The following is a 20923-nucleotide window of genomic DNA, read 5'->3' as shown; positions in this document are numbered from 1 at the left end:
ATTATTGTTATTCATATGCTACTGAGGACAATGCCTAGAGTTTATTTCATTGTCTATACAGGAAACTATAATAACTGAGGTTAGGTTGTGGGTGTGAGACTTAGACTTTGGGGGGGGTTAGAGTTAAGCTTTGGGGGGAAAGGATTAGGCTGTGAGTGCAAGGCTTAGGCTTTGGGGGTTAGGCTGTGGGGGGTTTAGGGTTAAGTTGTGGGAGGATTGGGTTAGGATGTGGGGGGGTTAGGGTTAATCTGTGGGGTCTAGGCTGTGAGGGGGTAGGGTTAAGCTGTGGTGGGGTAGTGTTAGGCTGTGGGGGATAGTGTTAGACCGTGATGGCATAGGGTAAAGTTGTGGTGGGATAGGGTTAGGCTGTGGGGGGATAGTTAGGTTGTGAGGGGGTAGAGTTTGTCACTATATGGAGGATTAGTAGGATACTTACTGGAATGCTGGAGGATTAGTAGGATACTTACTGGAATGCTGGAGGATGCCAGGTGTGAAGTCACGACCCCCGGGGCACAGAAGCCGCTGCAGCCATCAGGAGTAGGTAAGTAGCTGCTGGGCCACCATGGAGAATATGGTGACTTTCTACAGATCTACATGTTGACTATCAACATGGCTAATGTCATCATTCTCATGCCAGCATTATACATGTGGCCAGATCATACCATCGATGGCTTGGTTCCAATGTTCAATGGTTTACCCAACAAGGCTGAAGTTCCAATGTTTCCTCACCATCGACAATTTAGTTCCAATGTTGGCTCACTGTGACTGACTCCCATGGCCTGGTCATCACTCACTTACTCCAGAGACTCTTCCACCAGACACACATCTTGGGTGGTGGCCAGGTGTCTATGACATGACGGTAACTCAGCATGTCACTGCAGAGCAGCTCTGCTTGGCAATTATGAAGTGCACATTCTGATTGGCTAAGCTCAGAGTCTGTCAGGGCAATCACATGGGTATCACAGGTGGTGGAGCATTGTGTGATCACTGCTGATTGGCTAAGCTCAGAGTCCATCAGGGCAGTCACATGGGTGTCACAGGTGGTGGAGCAGTGTGTGATCATCATTGCTGAGCATGAAGCACAGTAACAGCCAGCCTACCATTATTAGGAGGTGGTGGGTCAGCTCAGCCAGTCCTGCCGTAACCATGAGGAGTCTTGTGCAGAGACATCAAAACACACTGATATTTCATAACCAATGTTTAAAACTAAGGGGGTCATTCAGACCCACTCGCGAGCGGCAGTACGCTCGCAAGCGGGTCGATGGTCCCCACTGCGCATGCGCACGACGGAGGGAGCTCCATCGTGCACATGCGCGATACCCGGGGAGCGATGGGCTTTCCATCGCTCCGGGTCTCGCACCAAAGGGGGCGTGCTGTCGATGTTGATTGACAGCACGCCCCCTTTGGTGGGCGTGCCAGGGGCGTGCCTGCCAGACGGAGGCGTTCCCATGGGAACGCCTACCGTCTGAAGCCGGCCCCACTGACATCACTAGTGATGTCAGTGGGAGTGATTTTGGCTCTGATAGAGCGAAAATCACTCCAGGGCTTGTGGCAGGGAGACCCTACCGCAGGGCCCCGTCGCAAGCCCGATGGTCGCGATGGTCAAGACCATCGCGACCATCTTTTTGGCCGCTCGCATATGCTGTGGGTGGTCACCCACAGCTATGCGAGCGGCCAGGAGGCCGCTCCATTTTCATGGAGGAGGGCCCTGATTCAGAGTTAGCGCTCAGGTCAGAGCATTCAGCTCTGAATCAGGCCCTAAATGTTTTGTCACCAAAGCTAAATACATCGGCACTATCAATGGTTTCTTTATGTCCATTTCTTACTGTAATACAGACATCAGTAATAGTATCTAAGTTGTCATCTGAGAAAATGTGGAGATGATTTACCATAGATGGTTCCAGTGACAATTCCCAGCATCCTCCTCCAGTCCTCAGACCAAAGCTGGGGATGTGCAGAGGGGCAGGTACATTAGTCCATGTATAAGGGGGAACTGTCCTATTATATCTGTATGACTGACATAGAGCAGACACATTACTGACATAGGGAGATGCTGTGACCCATCAGATAGGCTCATACACAGGTCCTTGTACCCATTACATGATCCCACATATGGGCTGTTATGGATCCCGTGTGGTAGATTCTCCCATGTTATACATTTCTTCATTACTGAACAATATCATATATTATATACTACATGGGAACCCCGGTATTACTATACACTACACGGGAACCCCAGTTTTACTATGCTGTACACTACACGGGAACCCCGGTATCACTATACTATACACTACACGGGAACCCCGGTATCACTATACTATACACTACACGGGAACCTCGGTATTACTATACTGTACACTACACGGGAACCCCGGTATTACTATACACTACACCTGAACCCCGGTATTACTATACTATATACTACACGGGAACCCTGGTATTACTATACTGTACACTATACGGGAACATTGGTATTACTATTCTATACACGGGAACCCCGGTATTACTATACTATGCACTACACGAGAACCCCGGTATTACTATACTATACACTACACGGGAACCCCGGTATTACTATACTGTACACTACACGGGAACATTGGTATTACTATACTATACACTACACGGGAACCCCGGTATTACTATACTGTACACTATACGGGAACATTGGTATTACTATTCTATACACGGGAACCCCGGTATTACTATACTATGCACTACACGAGAACCCCGGTATTACTATACTATACACTACACGGGAACCCCGATATTACTATACTATACACTACACGGGAACCCCGGTATCACTATATGTGAGGATACGGGGTTCTCTCAATCACCCAGACACCGAGCAGATGAAACCAACGTGATGGTTTATTTTTCCACAGCACACAGAAATAGATAATATGTCAGGACAAGCAGTAAATCCAGTGAACGGGCAATAAACAGGTAGCAGTCCAGACAGAGGCAGTCCCAGTAGAGTATAATGTCCCAGAACAATTCCACAAAATAGCTAGAGACCCTCAGTCCCCACAGTAGAAACTATCACTGATCACACAGCAGTGAATAGCGTATGTCCACTCAATCGCTTCCAGGACCCCACACGTAGAAACTATCAGAGATCACACAGCAGTGATAGTCCCTGGGTCCAAACAATTGATTCCAGGATCCCATACAGTAGAAGCTAATCACAGAACACACAGCAATGAATAGCGTATAGGTCCTTGCAGAATTTCCAAAGTATAAATCCACAGAACTGGTGATGCGTTCCACTAGTACCATGGCAGAGCGAGGCCTCTTAGCCAAAGTCAGCGACTAACATGTGGAGTTGCCTTCAGTGACCTGTTTTAAAATCTTCCAATTCCCCACGATATTGTGACCTCCCAGGGGGGGTTGCACCGTTTCCTGATTGGTGCGAGTCCCTTATGCTGTCACTTTCTCCTACCTCCTCCGGATATTACTTCCCTGACGAACACCTGCTGGGATGGTTCCGTTCAGTCTACCAGGTTCACGTGAAGCACAAAACAGGCAAATGGAAGGAGGAGTAAATCCTGAGCGTCCCCTGGGGAGGTGGGAATTAACTTAGAGGGTCTTTTGTTTTGGGAGGTGTCACCTTGCTCTAACACAGACATATGGACCAGGCTAACATCAAGGCTTATCCAGTATTAAACATTTCAATAACTTACATTATTACAGTACATAATAGACATGCTAATGAAAATGTGTGTCCTGAGAATGATCACACATACACTAGGAGACGGTAAGTTGAACACAAAAGGACTAAAAAGTAAATTGATCTCTGCAAGGACTGAGATGCTGCCAGTACATTTGTAACACACATCTCATGTCCTCACACTATACTATACACTACACGGGAACCCCGGTATCAGTATACTATACACTACACGGGAACCCCGGTATCAGTATACTATACACTACACGGGAACCCCGGTATCAGTATACTATACACTACACGGGAACCCCGGTATCAGTATACTATTCACTACACGGGAACCCTGGTATTACTATACTATTCACTACACGGGAACCCCGGTATTACTATACTATACACTACACGGGAACCCCGGTATTACATACATTACACTACATGGGAACCCTGGTATTACTATACTATACTACATGGGAACCCTGGTATTATTATACTATACACTACACGGGAACCCCGGTATTACTATGCTATACACTACACGGGAACCCCGGTATTACTATGCTATACACAACGCGGGAACCCCGGTATTACTATACTATACACAACGCGGGAACCCCAGTATTACTATACTATTCACTACGCGGGAACCCCGGTATTACTATACTATACACTACGCGGGAACCCCTGTATCAGTATACTATACACAACACGGGAACCCCGGTATCAGTATACTATTCACTACATGGGAACCCCGGTATTACTATACTATACACAACGCGGGAACCCCGGTATTACTATACTATTCAATACGCGGGAACCCCTGTATCAGTATACTATACACAACACGGGAACCCCTGTATCAGTATACTATACACAACACGGGAACCCCGGTATCAGTATACTATTCACTACATGGGAACCCCGGTATTACTATACTATACACAACGCGGGAACCCCGGTATTACTATACTATTCACTACGCGGGAACCCCTGTATCAGTATACTATACACAACACGGGAACCCTGGTATCAGTATACTATTCACTACACGGGAACCCCGGTATTACTATACTATTCACTACACGGGAACCCCGGTATTACTATACTATTCACTACACGGGAACCCCGGTATTACTATACTATACACTACACGGGAACCCCGGTATTACTATACTATTCACTACGCGGGAACCCCGGTATTACTATACTTTACACAACGCGGGAACCCCGGTATTACTATACTATACACAACGCGGGAACCCCGGTATTACTATACTATTCACTACGCGGGAACCCCGGTATTACTATACTATACACTACGCGGGAACCCCTGTATTACTATACTATACACTACACGGGAACCCTGGTATTACTGTACACTACACAGGAACCCCGGTATTACTATACTATACACTACACGGGAACCCCGGTATTACTATACTATACACTACACGGGAACCCCGGTATTACTATACTTTACACAACACGGGAACCCCGGTATTACTATACTATACACAACGCGGGAACCCCGGTATTACTATACTATTCACTACGCGGGAACCCCGGTATTACTATACTATACACTACGCGGGAACCCCGGTATTACTATACTATACACTACATGGGAACCCCGGTATTACTGTACACTACACAGGAACCCCGGTATTACTATACTATACACTACACGGGAACCCTGGTATTACTATACTATACACAACGCGGGAACCCCGGTATTACTATGCTATACACAATGCGGGAACCCCGGTATTACTATACTATACACAACGCGGGAACCCCAGTATTACTATACTATTCACTACACGGGAACCCCGGTATTACTATACTATACACTACGCGGGAACCCCTGTATCAGTATACTATACACAACACGGGAACCCCGGTATCAGTATACTATTCACTACATGGGAACCCCGGTATTACTATACTATACACAACGCGGGAACCCCGGTATTACTATACTATTCACTACGCGGGAACCCCTGTATCAGTATACTATACACAACATGGGAACCCTGGTATCAGTATACTATTCACTACATGGGAACCCCGGTATTACTATACTATTCACTACACGGGAACCCCGGTATTACTATACTATTCACTACACGGGAACCCCGGTATTACTATACTATACACTACACGGGAACCCCGGTATTACTATACTATACATGGGAACCATGTTATTACTATACACTACACAGGAACCCCGGTATTACTACACTATACACTACATGGGAACGCCGGTATTACTATACACTACACGGGAACCCCGGTATTACTATACACTACATGGGAACCCCTTTATTACTATACTATACACTACACAGGAACCCCGGTATTACTATACTATACACTACATGGGAACCCCGGTATTACTATACTATACACTACATGGGAACGCCGATATTACTATACACTACACAGGAACGCCGATATTACTATACACTACACGGGAACCCCAGTATTACTATACTATACATGGGAACCCTGGTATTACTATACACTACACGGGAACCCCTTTATTACTATACTATGCACTAGACGGGAACCTCGGTATTACTATACTGTGCACTACACGGGAACCCTGGTATTACTATACTATACACTACACGGGAACCCCAGTATTACTATACTATACATGGGAACCATCGTATTACTATACACTACACGGAAACCCCGTTATTACTATACACTACACGGGAACCCTGGTATTACTATACTATACACGGGAACCCTGGTATTATTATACACTACACGGGAACCCCGGTTTTACTATACTATGCACTACACGGGAACCCCGGTATTACTATGCACTACACGGGAACCGTCGTATTACTATACACTACACGGGAACCCTGGTATTACTATACTATACACTACACGGGAACCCTGGTATTACTATACTATACACGGGAACCCTGGTGTTATTATACACTACACGGGAACCCCGGTATTACTATACTATGCACTACACGGGAACCCAGGTATTACTATAATATACACTACACGGGAACCCCGGTATTACTATACACTACATGGGAACCCCAGTATTACTATACTATACACTACATGGGAACCCTGGTATTACTATACTATACACTACATGGGAACCCTGGTATTAATAGGTTGGGGATGGGATACTTGCGGTTCGGATGCTGGCGGTCAGTATACCAACAGTGGCATCCAGTCAGAATCCCGATGCCTGGAGGTAAGTAAACTAATCCCCACTCAGCCTCCTCCTTGTACCTAACCTAATACCATCAGGATGTCAGCGATGATTCCGGTGCTGGGATTCTGACCACCAGCATCTTACCGCAGAGCTGCCGACTACATCCCAATATAATAATGGTTACAGGTCTCTCTCATCCCCCCCACACCCCGTCCTTTCCTTTATACACAAGTTATAACTAAACAGCAGTGAGGCAGAATTTTCTACATCAGTCATTTTATTGCAAGTTTATAAGAATATAGTTTCCTCCTGTAGTAACACTTGGAATGTTATTTATTGAATATTTATGACTATTTACTATAATATTGTGTTATTGAAAACAGCAAGAAAAGCAGAATATAAAATGAGCAGCTGCTGTATCCTGCAAACCTGGGGGCAGACACACAAGCAGCAGATAATGTGGGTGGTGCTGGAAATATGTAACTAAAGAGTGAGAATGGTAACAGCAGCACAGAGTATGTCAGCTCATATAACTCCATTACAACTATGATCAGACAAGACTGACATGGATACAGCTAGGTAACAGAACAGAGTAATGATGTGAGGCTCCCAGCATACTGGTGTAGTGACGCTGTGCTGTGCACCTGTATATAGATAACAGATCATACATCCAACGCTCAGAGATGTGCAGCATCCTGGCATTTTCCATCAGGTGGGGTCTGTACGTATTAGGAGCATCCATGAGGAATAGCTGTCCTGGCTTTCTCTCTTTGGTATAATATGGTCCTTACATTAATGATGAGAGTAACATCCTGCACATAATAGTCCTGTAATGTCCAGTTACTCATACAGAGCAATTCCTGTTATTATTCATGGCTTGTGTACAATGTGTCATTTCTGTATTACTCATGTATTATAAGCTGCAGGATATGATACTCGCACAGTGCTGTCATTCCCTCCATGACACACATACAATAAAGATGACATATTACACTGGGTGCCGAGGATATAAGATCGGGGTGAGAGTACTCGCAGGTCCTATTTTCACATTAGACCTTCGCTATAGCTGAGCAATTTTCAAATTAATGAAAAATTATAAAATTCTATTATTTTCTCCATTTGAAGTATGTCGTCTCTTTTTGGATAGTTCTAAAAGGAGCTTAAAATTCGTATTACTGCACAATGGGAATACATTTGTATCGATACCTATCGGTCATTCAACAAAACTTAAAGAGCAGTATGAAAAGTTAGTCTTGCTGAATTACTTATTCTCAGCATCACTGGTCTGTTTGTGTCGATTTAAAAATGGGAAACTTTCTTCTTGGGCAGCAAAGTGGACAGTCGTGCAAAACAAAAGCACTGGCAGCAAACCGTATGGCCTCCAAGAGAAGTTATAACTGTAGGTGAAGCCAACATCATTCAAGAGCCCTTAATTGGCAGGAAATAAATCATACTGCCGCCTCTCCATATCACACTGGGTCTAATGAAACAATTTGTAATAGCATTGGACAAGTCAGACGATTGTTTCACATATATTTGTCCAACATTTCCATCTCTTAGTATTGAAAAATTAAAGGCAGGAATTTTTGACGGCCAACAGATATGGAAACTGGTGAAGGATCCAAATTTTACCACATATATGACTGAAACCGAATCTGAAGCATGGCTGAGTTATGTGTCATTCAAAATGTTATTCAATCACAAGGCAGACAACTATCATGAATTAGTCCACAACATGCTAAAATGTTTTGAGAAAGTAGGTGTCAACATGAGTATTAAAGTACATTTTTTGTACAGCCATTTAGATCACTTCTCGTCCAATCTAGGAGATTTAAGCGAAGAATAGGGTGAACGGTTCCACCAGGATATTCAGGTAATGGAAGAACGATATCAAGGAAGGTGGGATCGTCACATGATGGCCGATTACTGTTGGAGTCTGCAGAGGGACTGCCCGCAACAAGAACACAAAAGAAAAGCCTACAAAAAACGGTTCTCATAGATTCCTAACACTTTTGTATGTAATTATCCTGAGTCTTTTTATAACATTTTACGAATCAAATTTAATCAGAATAAATAAAAATTATCTTTTTAACTATGTTTAACATTGTTTAATATTTATAAAAAATTATATTTAAGACATATGCATATCTCAAAAACTAGAGCAAACTGAAAAATAAGTGTGGCATATTCATGATCAGGAGCACAAAATTAATCAAAATTGACTCCCTGTAAATCCCTGGCAACAGATTTACTGTTCCCCAGTGTTATCTAAGACATATGTACCAAGAAAATGCTGATATATATCATGATAGGAGGTAATAACAGGACAGGCCAGTGTATCCATGCAGGTGCCCATCAGAGAGCAAATCCCCAACACCAGAGCAGTGTCACAGTGACAGGAGAGAGGAGAGAGGGGCACACGTGTAAGACAAAACCTTCCTTGTTTGGGTATGAGAAATGGATACTAAGACAGTCACAGTATAAAGGTACTAAAAGCAAAGTTAGGATAAAGCTAAAACACAAAACAATAAAAACTACATAACAAGAACCTGGGATTAGGAAGAGCTGGTGCAACCCCAATATATACCTATAATCACCCCAATATATACCTATAATCACCCCAATATATACCTATAATCACCGGTACCTAAAGTGACAGAGTAATACAGCTTTATGTCAGTTTATATCCAGTTCTGAATGAATCACAGTAATTATCTGATTAACCAATACTGACCCGGCTTATGCCTGTGTTTGTTCTTCTGTGGCCCTGACCTCGGTTCATACCCAGGTCTATAGCTGACTGCCCTGTCCCTATCTGTTATTTTCTCCTGCCAGCTGTGGCCTAGTGTGACCAGCCCGTGAGACACAACTCACCCTCATTCAGAAACCTCTATACTTCCTTCTGGTAACATCAGTGTTTACACTAAATCCCGTCTTACAGCAAATCAATAGATCTTATATCTAGGCCATCACAGAACATGTGCACCACCGAGAGGACAAGTGGACACTATTCCAGCTTTACTAACAATGTACAAAACATTTAGGTCAAAAAGTGTGGTAAATACTAACAAGCGCCACACGCAGCTGTTACCCCACATGGACGTCAGACAGGTCCATACGGCGTTTGGTTTTCTTGTTACCAAACTCTTTGAGCTCATATATTTGTAGGTGTATAACAAAGCTTGTATTGTCCTTTCTGTGATTTCCTCACTACCAAATAATCTTCATCTCCTGACCCTGCACATTACTGGTGGTGTCACCACTGTGGGAGGTGAGACAGTGCAGGACATACTGAGGACAATCTGTACTGATCCTACTTATCCTGTGATGTCCCTGTATTATTCCCCCATTACTACGTACCCTGCTCACATCTGTATTCTGCTGGGGATATCGGGAGCCTGATGCACCTAATGGACATTACTGTTAGTGGTTTATACCAGGACCAGCAGCTTCCTGTGTCCCAAAACAAGTTACAGTATGTATACATTAAATATATGATCATGATTTTAATGTTCATATCTTTTGGAACAGTGTAAATAGTAGGTTAAAGAGGATCTAATTAGAAGGAACCAGACATCAGACTGCTGTAAGGAGATTAGAGATCCATTTACCAGGAAACCCAACCAGAGAACACTGGATCCAGTGAGATAAAAATCAGAGGTTATAGATGTCATTATATCGCCCATCTTACCCAGTCACTTACAGCCCAGTCATCACATGATGTCATAGTTTCCCACTTCCCATATTACATCCCCAGCACATTGTCATGATGACAGATTAGTTATGTTCCTATATTACATCATGTGGTCTTGTTACTGCACAAATAGGCCAATAGCACAATAATAATCTAATACAGAGCTTCCCAAACTCCCCCATTACAGGCCAGGGTTTAAGGTTATCCATGATTGAGTCCAATTGGTTAAATCAAATTGACTGAGGTATTAGGTGGCCTGTGCTCAAGCATGGATATCCTTAATACCTGGCCTGTAATAGAAGAGTTTGGGAACCTCTGATCTGATAGAATAAGGAAACTAAAAGCCATTACATGAGGAACCTTTTAGAGCCCTATGTTAGTGACATCCGTGTGGATATATAATAAAGTGTAATATATTAGTATATAGGGGCTGATTCAGCAGAGGACACAATGACGATAATTACGCAGATAGAGCGAATATTTGCCATCACACCTGCGTATAAGTCATACTGCGCACACACAGCGATCACATCGCGATTTCGGACGCACAGAAGAATACATCACATAGTGAGTGGCAGGGTGACAGCCACTCACTATGTGGGGGGGGAGGTAACGGGTGGATGGACAGAAAACGGCAGACGTGTCTGTCCGTGTGATCGCCATGTCATGGGCGTGTCTGTTCGTGTGATCGCCATGTCATGGGCGTGTCTGTCCGTGTGATCGCCATGTCATGGGCGTGTCTGTCCATGTGATCGCCATGTCATGGGCGTGTCTGTCCGTGTGATCGCCATGTCATGGGCGTGTATAAATTAGCCTTAGCGATGGCAGCTGCAGCATGAGACCTCTCTGCGTGTCAGGAGAGCTGCAGTGTTTGCGACTGGTCAGACCTGATGTAAATGCTGTGTGACTGCTTAATGTGCGGCGATGGTACCGATGATTACACAGGAGTGCGACGTTGGATAATAATGAGAAGGCAGCAGTGGGCGTGGTTATGGCGGCTGTACCTCGGCATTAGCATATATTAGCAACTGCGATCTGTAAGAGACTCCAGCTGCATTTGCTTCTGAATCAGGCCCATAGTGTGATCATGCAAATGTAATTTATCCTTCATCAAGCAGGGACATCAATCTAGGCAAACATTGTATGTATGCTTGTTCTGATAATTCCCAATTATTATTTCAGTACTGCAAATATCGCTGCAATTTCTATATATTTCTAGACTCTCACACACATTGTTTTTCTCCTGTGTGATGTCTCTGATGTTTAACAAAACTTGATTTATATGTAAAACATTTCCCACACTCAGAGCATGAAAATGGTTTCTCACCTGTGTGACATCTCTGATGTGTAATAAGACCTGATTTCTGTGTAAAACATTTCCCACACTTAGAACATGGAAAAGGCCTTCCAGCTGCATGAACTCTCTTCTGATGCATAGAAAGACTCTTGTGCTTAGTAAAACCTTTCCCACACTGAGAACATGAAAATGGTTTCTCACCTGTGTGACTTCTCTTATGTGTAATCAGACCAGATTGCTGTGTAAAACATTTCCCACACTCAGAGCATGAAAATGGTTTCTCACCTGTGTGACTTCTCCTATGTTTAACAAGATCTGCTTTCTGTGCAAAACATTTCCCACACTCAGAGCATGAAAATGGTTTCTCACCTGTGTGACTTCTCTTATGTATAATAAGACACGATTTCTGTGTAAAACATTTCCCACACTCAGGACATGGAAATGGTTTCGCACCTGTGTGACTTCTCCTATGTTTAACAAGATCTGATTTCTGTGCAACACATTTCCCACACTCAGGACATGGAAATGGTTTCTCACCTGTGTGACTTCTCAGATGTCTAACAAGATGTGCTTTCCGTATAAAACATTTCCCACACTCAGAACATAAAAAAGGTTTCTCACCTGTGTGATGTCTCTGATGTTTAACAAAACTTGACTTATATGTAAAACATTTCCCACACTCAGAGCATGAAAATTGCTTCTCACCTGTGTGACTTCTCTGATGTGAAACAAGATCTGATTTCATTGTAAAACATTTCCCACACTCAGAACATGAATATGGTCTCTCACTTTTGTGAATCTTTGTATGTCTAGCAAGATCTTCTCTCAGTATAAAACATTTCCCGCACTCAGAACACAGAAAAGGCCTTTCAGCTGCGTGTACTCTCTTCTGATGTAAAGAAAGACTGATCCGCTTTGTAAAACCTTTCCCACATTCAAAACATGACAATGGGTTATCACCTGTGTGATCTGAACTATTTGTAACGCAACTGGGATTATCTTCATGGTTAGAGGGATCAGATGATATATCTGCACTATGAGATGTTGGATGTATACTAAGAGTAAAGGGGTTTTCTCCTGGAGAGTCCTGTGAGAAGTTATTATCGTCTAGGTCAAAATCTGGAGATAATATGAGACGTCTCCCCGAGTTATTCCTGCTGCTGTGTCCATCTGCTGGGAACAGAATTATATGGCAATTAGCACTCCTGCAGAACTATACCATACTGTATAACTATAATAAGATGTGCCCAGCTGTACCCCATCTCCATATTGTATAACTATAATAAGACGTGCCAGGCTGTATCCCATCTCCATACTGTGTAACTATAATAAGACATGCCCGGCTTTACCCTAACATCTCCATATAGTCAGTGACTTCATCAAGTATTTGCTGATGATTGTCATGAGGAGGTATAGGTGTAGGAGTAACACTGGCCGGGGAGTAGTCCGTAAAAAAGACAAATCTCCATCCCAGCATAGGTCATACTAGCTGCATCCTGCTGTTTCCTCACACTCTCCGTATCTCCATCTCAGTACGTGTAACAGAGTGCAGGCATGGTTTATACATTATCACACACACAGGTTATACTAGCGGTATTCTACTGTGATCTCCATCTCAGTATCTGAGATACACCAGAGAGTGTGGAGAGGAGACTGGTCAGATCTCTGGGCTGGTAACACAGAGTGACATGATGTGAGGGGGAGAGCAGGAGAATAATAGGGGCTGATGGCTCCCGACTCCCCCACTGGGCAGATACATTTACTTTATTAGTTTGTACTGACAGAGGAGGGTGTAAGATAAGAAACTGAACAAGGAGAATGTGACTATTCTGTAATAAGTGTTTATTACTCACCTGTGCTGATATCTTTAGGGATTTCCTCTGTCTTAAGCTGCTGATTGCCCCACGCAAACGTCTCTTCTTCTCCCTCTATATCTTCTGCCTTATTATCAGTCACATACGTCTCTTCTTCACCCTCTATATCTTCTGCCTTCATATCAGTCACATAGGTCTCTTCTTCTCCTTCTATATCTTCTGCCTTTATATCAGTCACATACGTCTCTTCTTCTCCCTCTATTTCTTCTGCCTTCATATCAGTCATATAGGTCTCTTCTTCTCCCGCTATATCCTCTGCCTTCATATCAGTCACATACGTCTCTTCTTCTCCCTCTATATCTTCTGCCTTCATATCAGTCACATACGTCTCTTCTTCTCCCTCTATATCTGCTACCTTAATATTAGCCTGAGCTGCACCCTAAACAAAAATTGTTTTGTTTTTTTAATAATGTTTGATTTCATTAATTGAGAATAGACAGTATAATATCAGTGCATAAAACACACACAGCTTCTCTACACATCATATAGTGAAGGTCAATGTGGTATATTGGTGAGACCCGAAATATCATCTACCTGATGCTCCTGTGGGGTCCTGTGATTCTCCTCTGTACAATCCTGTAAATAATGAAGACGAGGACATCTCTCTGGGAAATTTCTGTTACTGGGTTCATCTGTAGGAGACACACAGTGACTGATTACATTGTATATATGTGAATATCAGGTGATGTGTGTATATAGGGGGCCCCCATACCTGCTCTCCCCTGTACAATAAATGACAGTCTCCTCTTACCCAGTGATGTGAGAGGCCGGTGATTCTCCATCATCACGTCCTTGTACAGACCCCTGTGTTCCTCTATATACTCCCCCTCCTGCATGGAAACATAGACAGTGACTTCCTGACACCTTATAGGAACCTGACACACAATGATACAGTCATCACCCAGACACATCCCCTGGTGTTACTGTATAATGTCCCCTTCCCAGCAGTCACCTCTCTAGTCAGCAGCTGAATGATCTTGTTGGCGAGTTCCAGGATCTTCTGGTCATTGTGTCTCTCATGTATCAGTGACTGAGGTGGAGGCACCGTGATGGGACTCTGGGTCCTGCTCAGTCCTCCTGACACACGGGGTCGGCTGCTGGGTGTCTCATGCTCATCGGATGTCTTCTTTATTACTATATAACCCTTTGTATTGGGGGAAACATGGAAAGGTCACTTAAACTCCATTTAAGTGAGACTGTTTATTCAGGTGTTCATTTTACATAATATACAAGAAAACTATTTTACAAATACTTGTCTTGTAACAATCTCCTATATACAGGAAAATGAAGAGTATATAGTACATCCTGCAGGTCAGACATCTTTTGGTCAGTGACAACAACATTCTGTGAACAATATACTAAATCCAAACTCTAGTTAGGACTGTGGGACTGAAACTATATCTGAGACTGGCTCCTTGCTGCTCGGTTATTACTATAGATAAAAGTGATGTCACTGTGACACTCCCAGATCCCCTCACCTCCCCAGTCATGTCCCTGTATTATTACTATAGATATAAGTGATGTCACTGTGACACTCCCAGATCCCGTCACCTCCCCAGTCATGTCCCTGTATATTACTATAGATATAAGTGATGTCACTGTGACACTCCCTGATCCTCTCACCTCCCCAGTCATGTTCTTGTATATTACTATAGATATAAGTGATGTCACTGTGACACTCCCAGATCCCCTCGCCTCCCCAGTCATGTCCCTGTATTATTACTATAGATATAAGTGATGACTGTGACCCTCAGATCCCCTCACCTCCCCAGTCATGTCCCTGTATTATTACTATATATATTGGTGATGTCACTGTGACACTCCCAGATCCCCTCACCTCCCCAGTCACATCCCTGTATTATTACTATAGATATGTGATGTCACTGTGACACTCCCAGATCCCCTCACCTCCCCAGTCATGCCCCTGTATTATTACTATATATATATTGGTGATGTAACTGACTCTCCCAGACCCTCTCACCTCCCCAGTCACAGCCCTGTATTATTACTATAGATATAAGTGATGTCACTGTGACACCCCCAGACCCTCACCTCCCCAGTCACGTCCCTGTATTATTACTATAGATATGTGATGTCACTGTGACACTCCCAGATCCCCTCACCTCCCCAGTCATGCCCCTGTATTATTACTATATATATTGGTGATGTCACTGTGACTCTCCCAGACCCTCTCACCTCCCCAGTCACAGCCCTGTATTATTACTATAGATATAAGTGATGTCACTGTGACACCCCCAGACCCTCACCTCCCCAGTCACGTCCCTGTATTATTACTATAGATATGTGATGTCACTCCCAGATCCCCTCACCTCCCCAGTCAGCACGTAGATGATCTCCAGGGTAATATGTAAGATTCTCTCAGTCCTGTGACTCCGGTCCTTGTCCATCCTTAGTGAATCAGTGAGAATACAGAATGTGTGACGTGTAATAAAGACTCTGGCTCCTCACAGCAGGACTATCTACAAATAAATATAATAGACATCACAGAGAAGTAACACAGTCAGACATGTAACACTGAGTGTTGTGCACTTGTAATTCTTCTTTTTGTGTTTGCAACAATAGTCTCCACAGGTAGCACCTCCCATTATATATATATATATATATATATATATATATATATATATATATATAGATATATATATATTCAGGGTGTGCAGTCTAGGGCCCTTTTCTACAGACTCTATTTAGTGCGCTCCTAAGCACACCTGAAGGCATGAGGCTCCTTCAGCCAAAGCTAGCACTCCTTCCCACCTGTCCCCTATTGCTTTTAAGCAGGGATCTGGCATTTTGACTGCACTTTAGTAAGAGGCACAACCTAGGTAAGTCCTACACATTTTTATACTGAAGTGCACTATGGGTTGATTTTTGGGGCGTGGGTCCCCTGGATTGCTTTGGTTGGGCTGCTTCAGGGCATCGCATTATAAAACACATTTTTCCTTTCTTGCACTTTTAGCACCTCTATTGTTTGTTTTATATGTATTATTTTCACATCTATATTTTTCACCTTATTATATGCAGCAGTAGCTGCTCTTATCTATCTAACACCTTTTTACACTTCACCTCTCCTCATTAGAGTGATGCCCTGGGGTGGCTCAGATGGGCCTGTTTGGGGGTGTCGTGCGCTCTGGATTTCAACCCCAGTATATTAGGGACCTACCCTCAGAGGTTACCAGGGTGCGGTGGGTAGGCCCATAACCATGGTCATGATTATGCCAAAACCTCTATTTATTTATTTATTGCTAAATTATATTGGAAATTGTATTATATATAATTAGTAATGTTGGAGTTGTGCACTTCTTCTTTTTGTGTATGTAACTCTGAGTGACCAGTAAGTCTCCCCATTCCCCTCAGCCATAGAGCCCTGGTCAGTGTCTGTCAGAGGGTCCTGTGACCCAGCTCCATAAGGCTCCTCAGAGGCCGTCACACAACGCTGTACTGTATAAGGTTACACCAATGCTCCTCTCCTGGCCGGGGGTCTTATTCCTCCCAGACACAGATTTGGTGAAATTTGCTCCCCGTGAATCTTTTACAAACACATTAATTAGGGATGTTGGGATTTTTTTATTTTGTTTTACATTTATTCCAGAAACGGAGAGAGTCTGTGACTATACTGAGGTCATACAGGTAACAGGGGTGTGAGGGGAGAGTACACAGGAGAGCAGAAGGGGTGCAGATATGGGGAGAGGGGAAGTAACGTAGGAATACAGAGCACACAACAGGGGGTGTAACAGCTGTACAGAGGTGTCAGTAACACAGGGGAGGGGAAGGGAACAGAAGAGGTTAGTAACACAGGGATAGGACAGCAGGCAGCCCAGGGGACACACAAAGGGTTACACAATACAGAATCCCATCAGTCACTCTGCACAAATGATGAAATGACAAATGACCGCACCTCAGATGTATGTTACATGTGTGACCAGCCTGCCGGCCGTGTGTGTGCAGCGTAGGATGGGGTGAGACATGTCCTGGGGGATAATCAGTGACACTCTGAGGATCTGGGGACTGTCACAGCCACTGGCTGTCTCTGAGAGAGTCTCTATTGCTCAGGATAACAAGACGCTCTGACAGACAGTCTCAGCTCAGGGAGTCAGGGGAAATTGTGGTTGTGCTGTCAGGTGTTATTATATAATAGGAGTGAGGTAAGAGTATATAATAATAACACATTACATTTATTATAGACAATAACACATAAAACAAACCAATGCACTTAGATGTATAATGTCAGTCTCTCAGGTGTATATCTCTATGTTACAAGGAAATATAGTTACACGCCCAGTAACTGTGCAGAGAGCTCCTGTAACAGAGTATTAGGATTGTAGTAATACGTTTGTACATAGTGACACAAGGTATAAATGTCACATTCCTCTGACTATAATCATTACCAGCCCGAGAGAGAAGAGAGTTACTGTGCGATAGCTGAGTCAGGGATAATACATGGTCAGTAATAAGATCATTGGTAGAAGGGGATATAATATGTCATGTACCTGGCACAGAGATCACAGACCCTTTGGACACATCCTCTAATGATGAATTACCCCCAAATGTTTTAGTAAGTTTCGTACTTTGGCGAAAAACGACCGCGCAGATCTTGGGTGAATAAAAAAAAAAATCACTGAAAATGGTTTTAACGTATCGGGTCTGATTTTTCGGATGTTTTAAACATCACATTTGGTTACAGAAGGTGGTTTTTTAAAGGTTGTTAAAATTGCGTATTTACGACACAAAAATATACTTGCGCCCATTTTAACGTACAGTAATTTCCTGGGGAAAAAAAGATTTCTATCATTTTCAATGTTTGCTTTTTTTCACCCAAATTTTGTGCGGCCGTTTTTTTACCAACGTTTGCAACCTACAACATTTTGGGGGGTTCATTTCTCATTAGGGGGGGGGGGGTGTCCAAAGGTTTCTGAAAGAAATCCCCACAATTTTAGTAAAAAATAGAGATTTAGCATTTTTTTTCATCCAGATCTCGGATGGAGAAAACTTTTTTCCATTTTTTTTCGCCATTTTCACCTGTTTGCCGTTATCGCCTGTTATTTGGGTAAAATCAGCCATTTTTGACGTTTCTTTTAGCGAAAATTGTCCGATTTCAGCGATGTCGAAAAAAACTGCCATTGTCGCCGGTAACTGAAGAGAGTTCAACTATATTTTCTTGTAGCATAAAGATATACACCTGAGAGAATGACATTATACTTTTAAGTGGATTGGTTTGTTTTATGTGTTATTGTCTATAATAAATGTAATGTGTTATTATTATATACTCTTACCTCACTCCTATTATATAATAACACCTGACAGCACAACCACAATTTCCCCTGACGGTTGCTTATAATTAGGGCATCACGGTCGCCCTTAGGAGGCTGCTGACTTGTCTTATTGCTAATGTGGGTGTAATACTGACCTCTGGATGGATACTGGCGCTAATTATACCTTACTAGTTACAGCTCAGGGAGTGCCGCCTTATATCCTTCCCCAGCTCCTGTTATGTATCATATGGTATATACAGTACATACATGTTATACCTATTATGTGTTATTCCCTGACCTCTCATTACTGTTATTATTACTCTGCAGCTGCTGCTATAACAGGAAACCACGTGTCACTCCCTCTGTACAATAATAACAGGACACTCGCCCTGTATAATAATAAGAGGACAACACAGGCTGCTCCCCCTGTATAATAATAACAGGACACCACAGACTGCTCCCTCTGTATAATCATAACAGGACACCACAGGCTGCTCCCCCTGTATAATAATAACAACAGGACACAACAGGCTGCTCCCCTGTATAATAATTAAAGGACATCACAGGTACCTCCCCCTGTTTAATACTAATAACAGGACACCACAGGCTGCTCCCCCTGTATAATAATATTAATAGGACACCACAGGCTGCTCCCCCTGTATAATAACAGGACACCACAGGCTGCTCCCCCTGTATAATAATAATAATAATAACAGGACACCTGCAGGCTGCTCCACCTGTATAATAATAATAATAACAGGACACCACAGGCTGCTCCCCCTGTATAATAATAATAACAACAGGACACCACAGGCTGCTCCCCCTGTATAATAATATCAGGACACCACAGACTGCTCCCCCTATATTATAATAATAACAACAATAGGACACCACAGGCTGCTCCCCCTGTATAATAATAACAGGACACCACAGGCTGCTCCCCTTGTATAATAATAACAGGACACCACAGGCTGCTCCTCCTGTACAATAATAATAACAGGACACCACAGGCTGCTCCTCCTGTACAATAATAACAACAGGACACAACAGGCTGCTCCCCCTGTATAATAATAACAGGACACCACAGGCTGCTCCTCCTGGATAATAATATTATCAGGACACCACAGGCTGCTCCCCCTGTATAATAGTAACAGGACACCACAGGCTCCGCCCCCTGTATAATAATAACAGGACACTACAGGCTGCTCCCAATTATTACTAACAGGACACCACAGGCTGCTCCCCCTGTATAACAACAGGACACCACAAGCTGCTCCCCCTGTATATTTATAATAACAGGACACCACAGGCTGCTCCTCCTGTACAATAACAGGACACCACAGGCTGCTCCCCTTGTATAATAATAACAGGACACCACAGTCTGCTCCCCTGTATAATAATAATTACAGGACACAACAGGCTGCTCCCCCTGTATAATAATAACAGGACACCACAGGCTGCTCCTCCTGTATAATAATATTATCAGGACACCACATGCTGCTCCCCCTGTATAATAGTAACAGGACACCACAGGCTCCGCCCCCTGTATAATAATATTATCAGGACACCACAGGCTGCTCCCCCTGTATAATAGTAACAGGACACCACAGGCTCCGCCCCCTGTATAATAATAACAGGACACTACAGGCTGCTCCCAATTATTATTAACATGACACCACAGGTTGCTCCTCCTGTACAATAACAGGACACCACAGGCTGCTCCCCCTGTATAATAATAACAGGACACCACAGTCTGCTCCCCTGTATAATAATAATTACAGGACACCACAGGCTGCTCCCCCTGTATAACAACAGGACACCACAAGCTGCTCCCCCTGTATATTTATAATAACAGGACACCACAGGCTGCTCCTCCTGTACAATAACAGGACACCACAGGCTGCTCCCCTTGTATAATAATAACAGGACAC

The 20923-nt window shown here is 43.4% G+C and overlaps 2 protein-coding genes across 2 annotated transcripts in view; one reads left to right on the top strand and one right to left on the bottom strand.

Moving 5' to 3' along the window:
* LOC148436370 (uncharacterized) overlaps positions 1 to 20923 on the top strand; it is a 231278-nt gene that overhangs the window by 91996 nt on the left and 118359 nt on the right. The window lies entirely within an intron of this gene.
* LOC148436371 (uncharacterized) overlaps positions 11687 to 20923 on the bottom strand; it is a 101278-nt gene continuing 92041 nt past the window's right edge. Inside the window, exon 7 of the mRNA XM_088464966.1 lies at positions 11687 to 12733. Coding sequence (XP_088321092.1) covers positions 11778 to 12733 — 956 coding nt within the window. The 3' untranslated portion in view covers positions 11687 to 11777. The remainder of the gene's footprint in view (positions 12734 to 20923) is intronic.

The sequence above is a fragment of the Taudactylus pleione genome, unplaced genomic scaffold (assembly GCF_031769625.1).
Source record: "Taudactylus pleione unplaced genomic scaffold, aTauple2 ptg001781l, whole genome shotgun sequence".
NCBI lineage: Eukaryota > Metazoa > Chordata > Amphibia > Anura > Myobatrachidae > Taudactylus > Taudactylus pleione.
The sequence above is the reverse complement of the archived record's forward strand: the minus strand, read 5'-3'. Positions and strand labels throughout refer to the sequence as shown.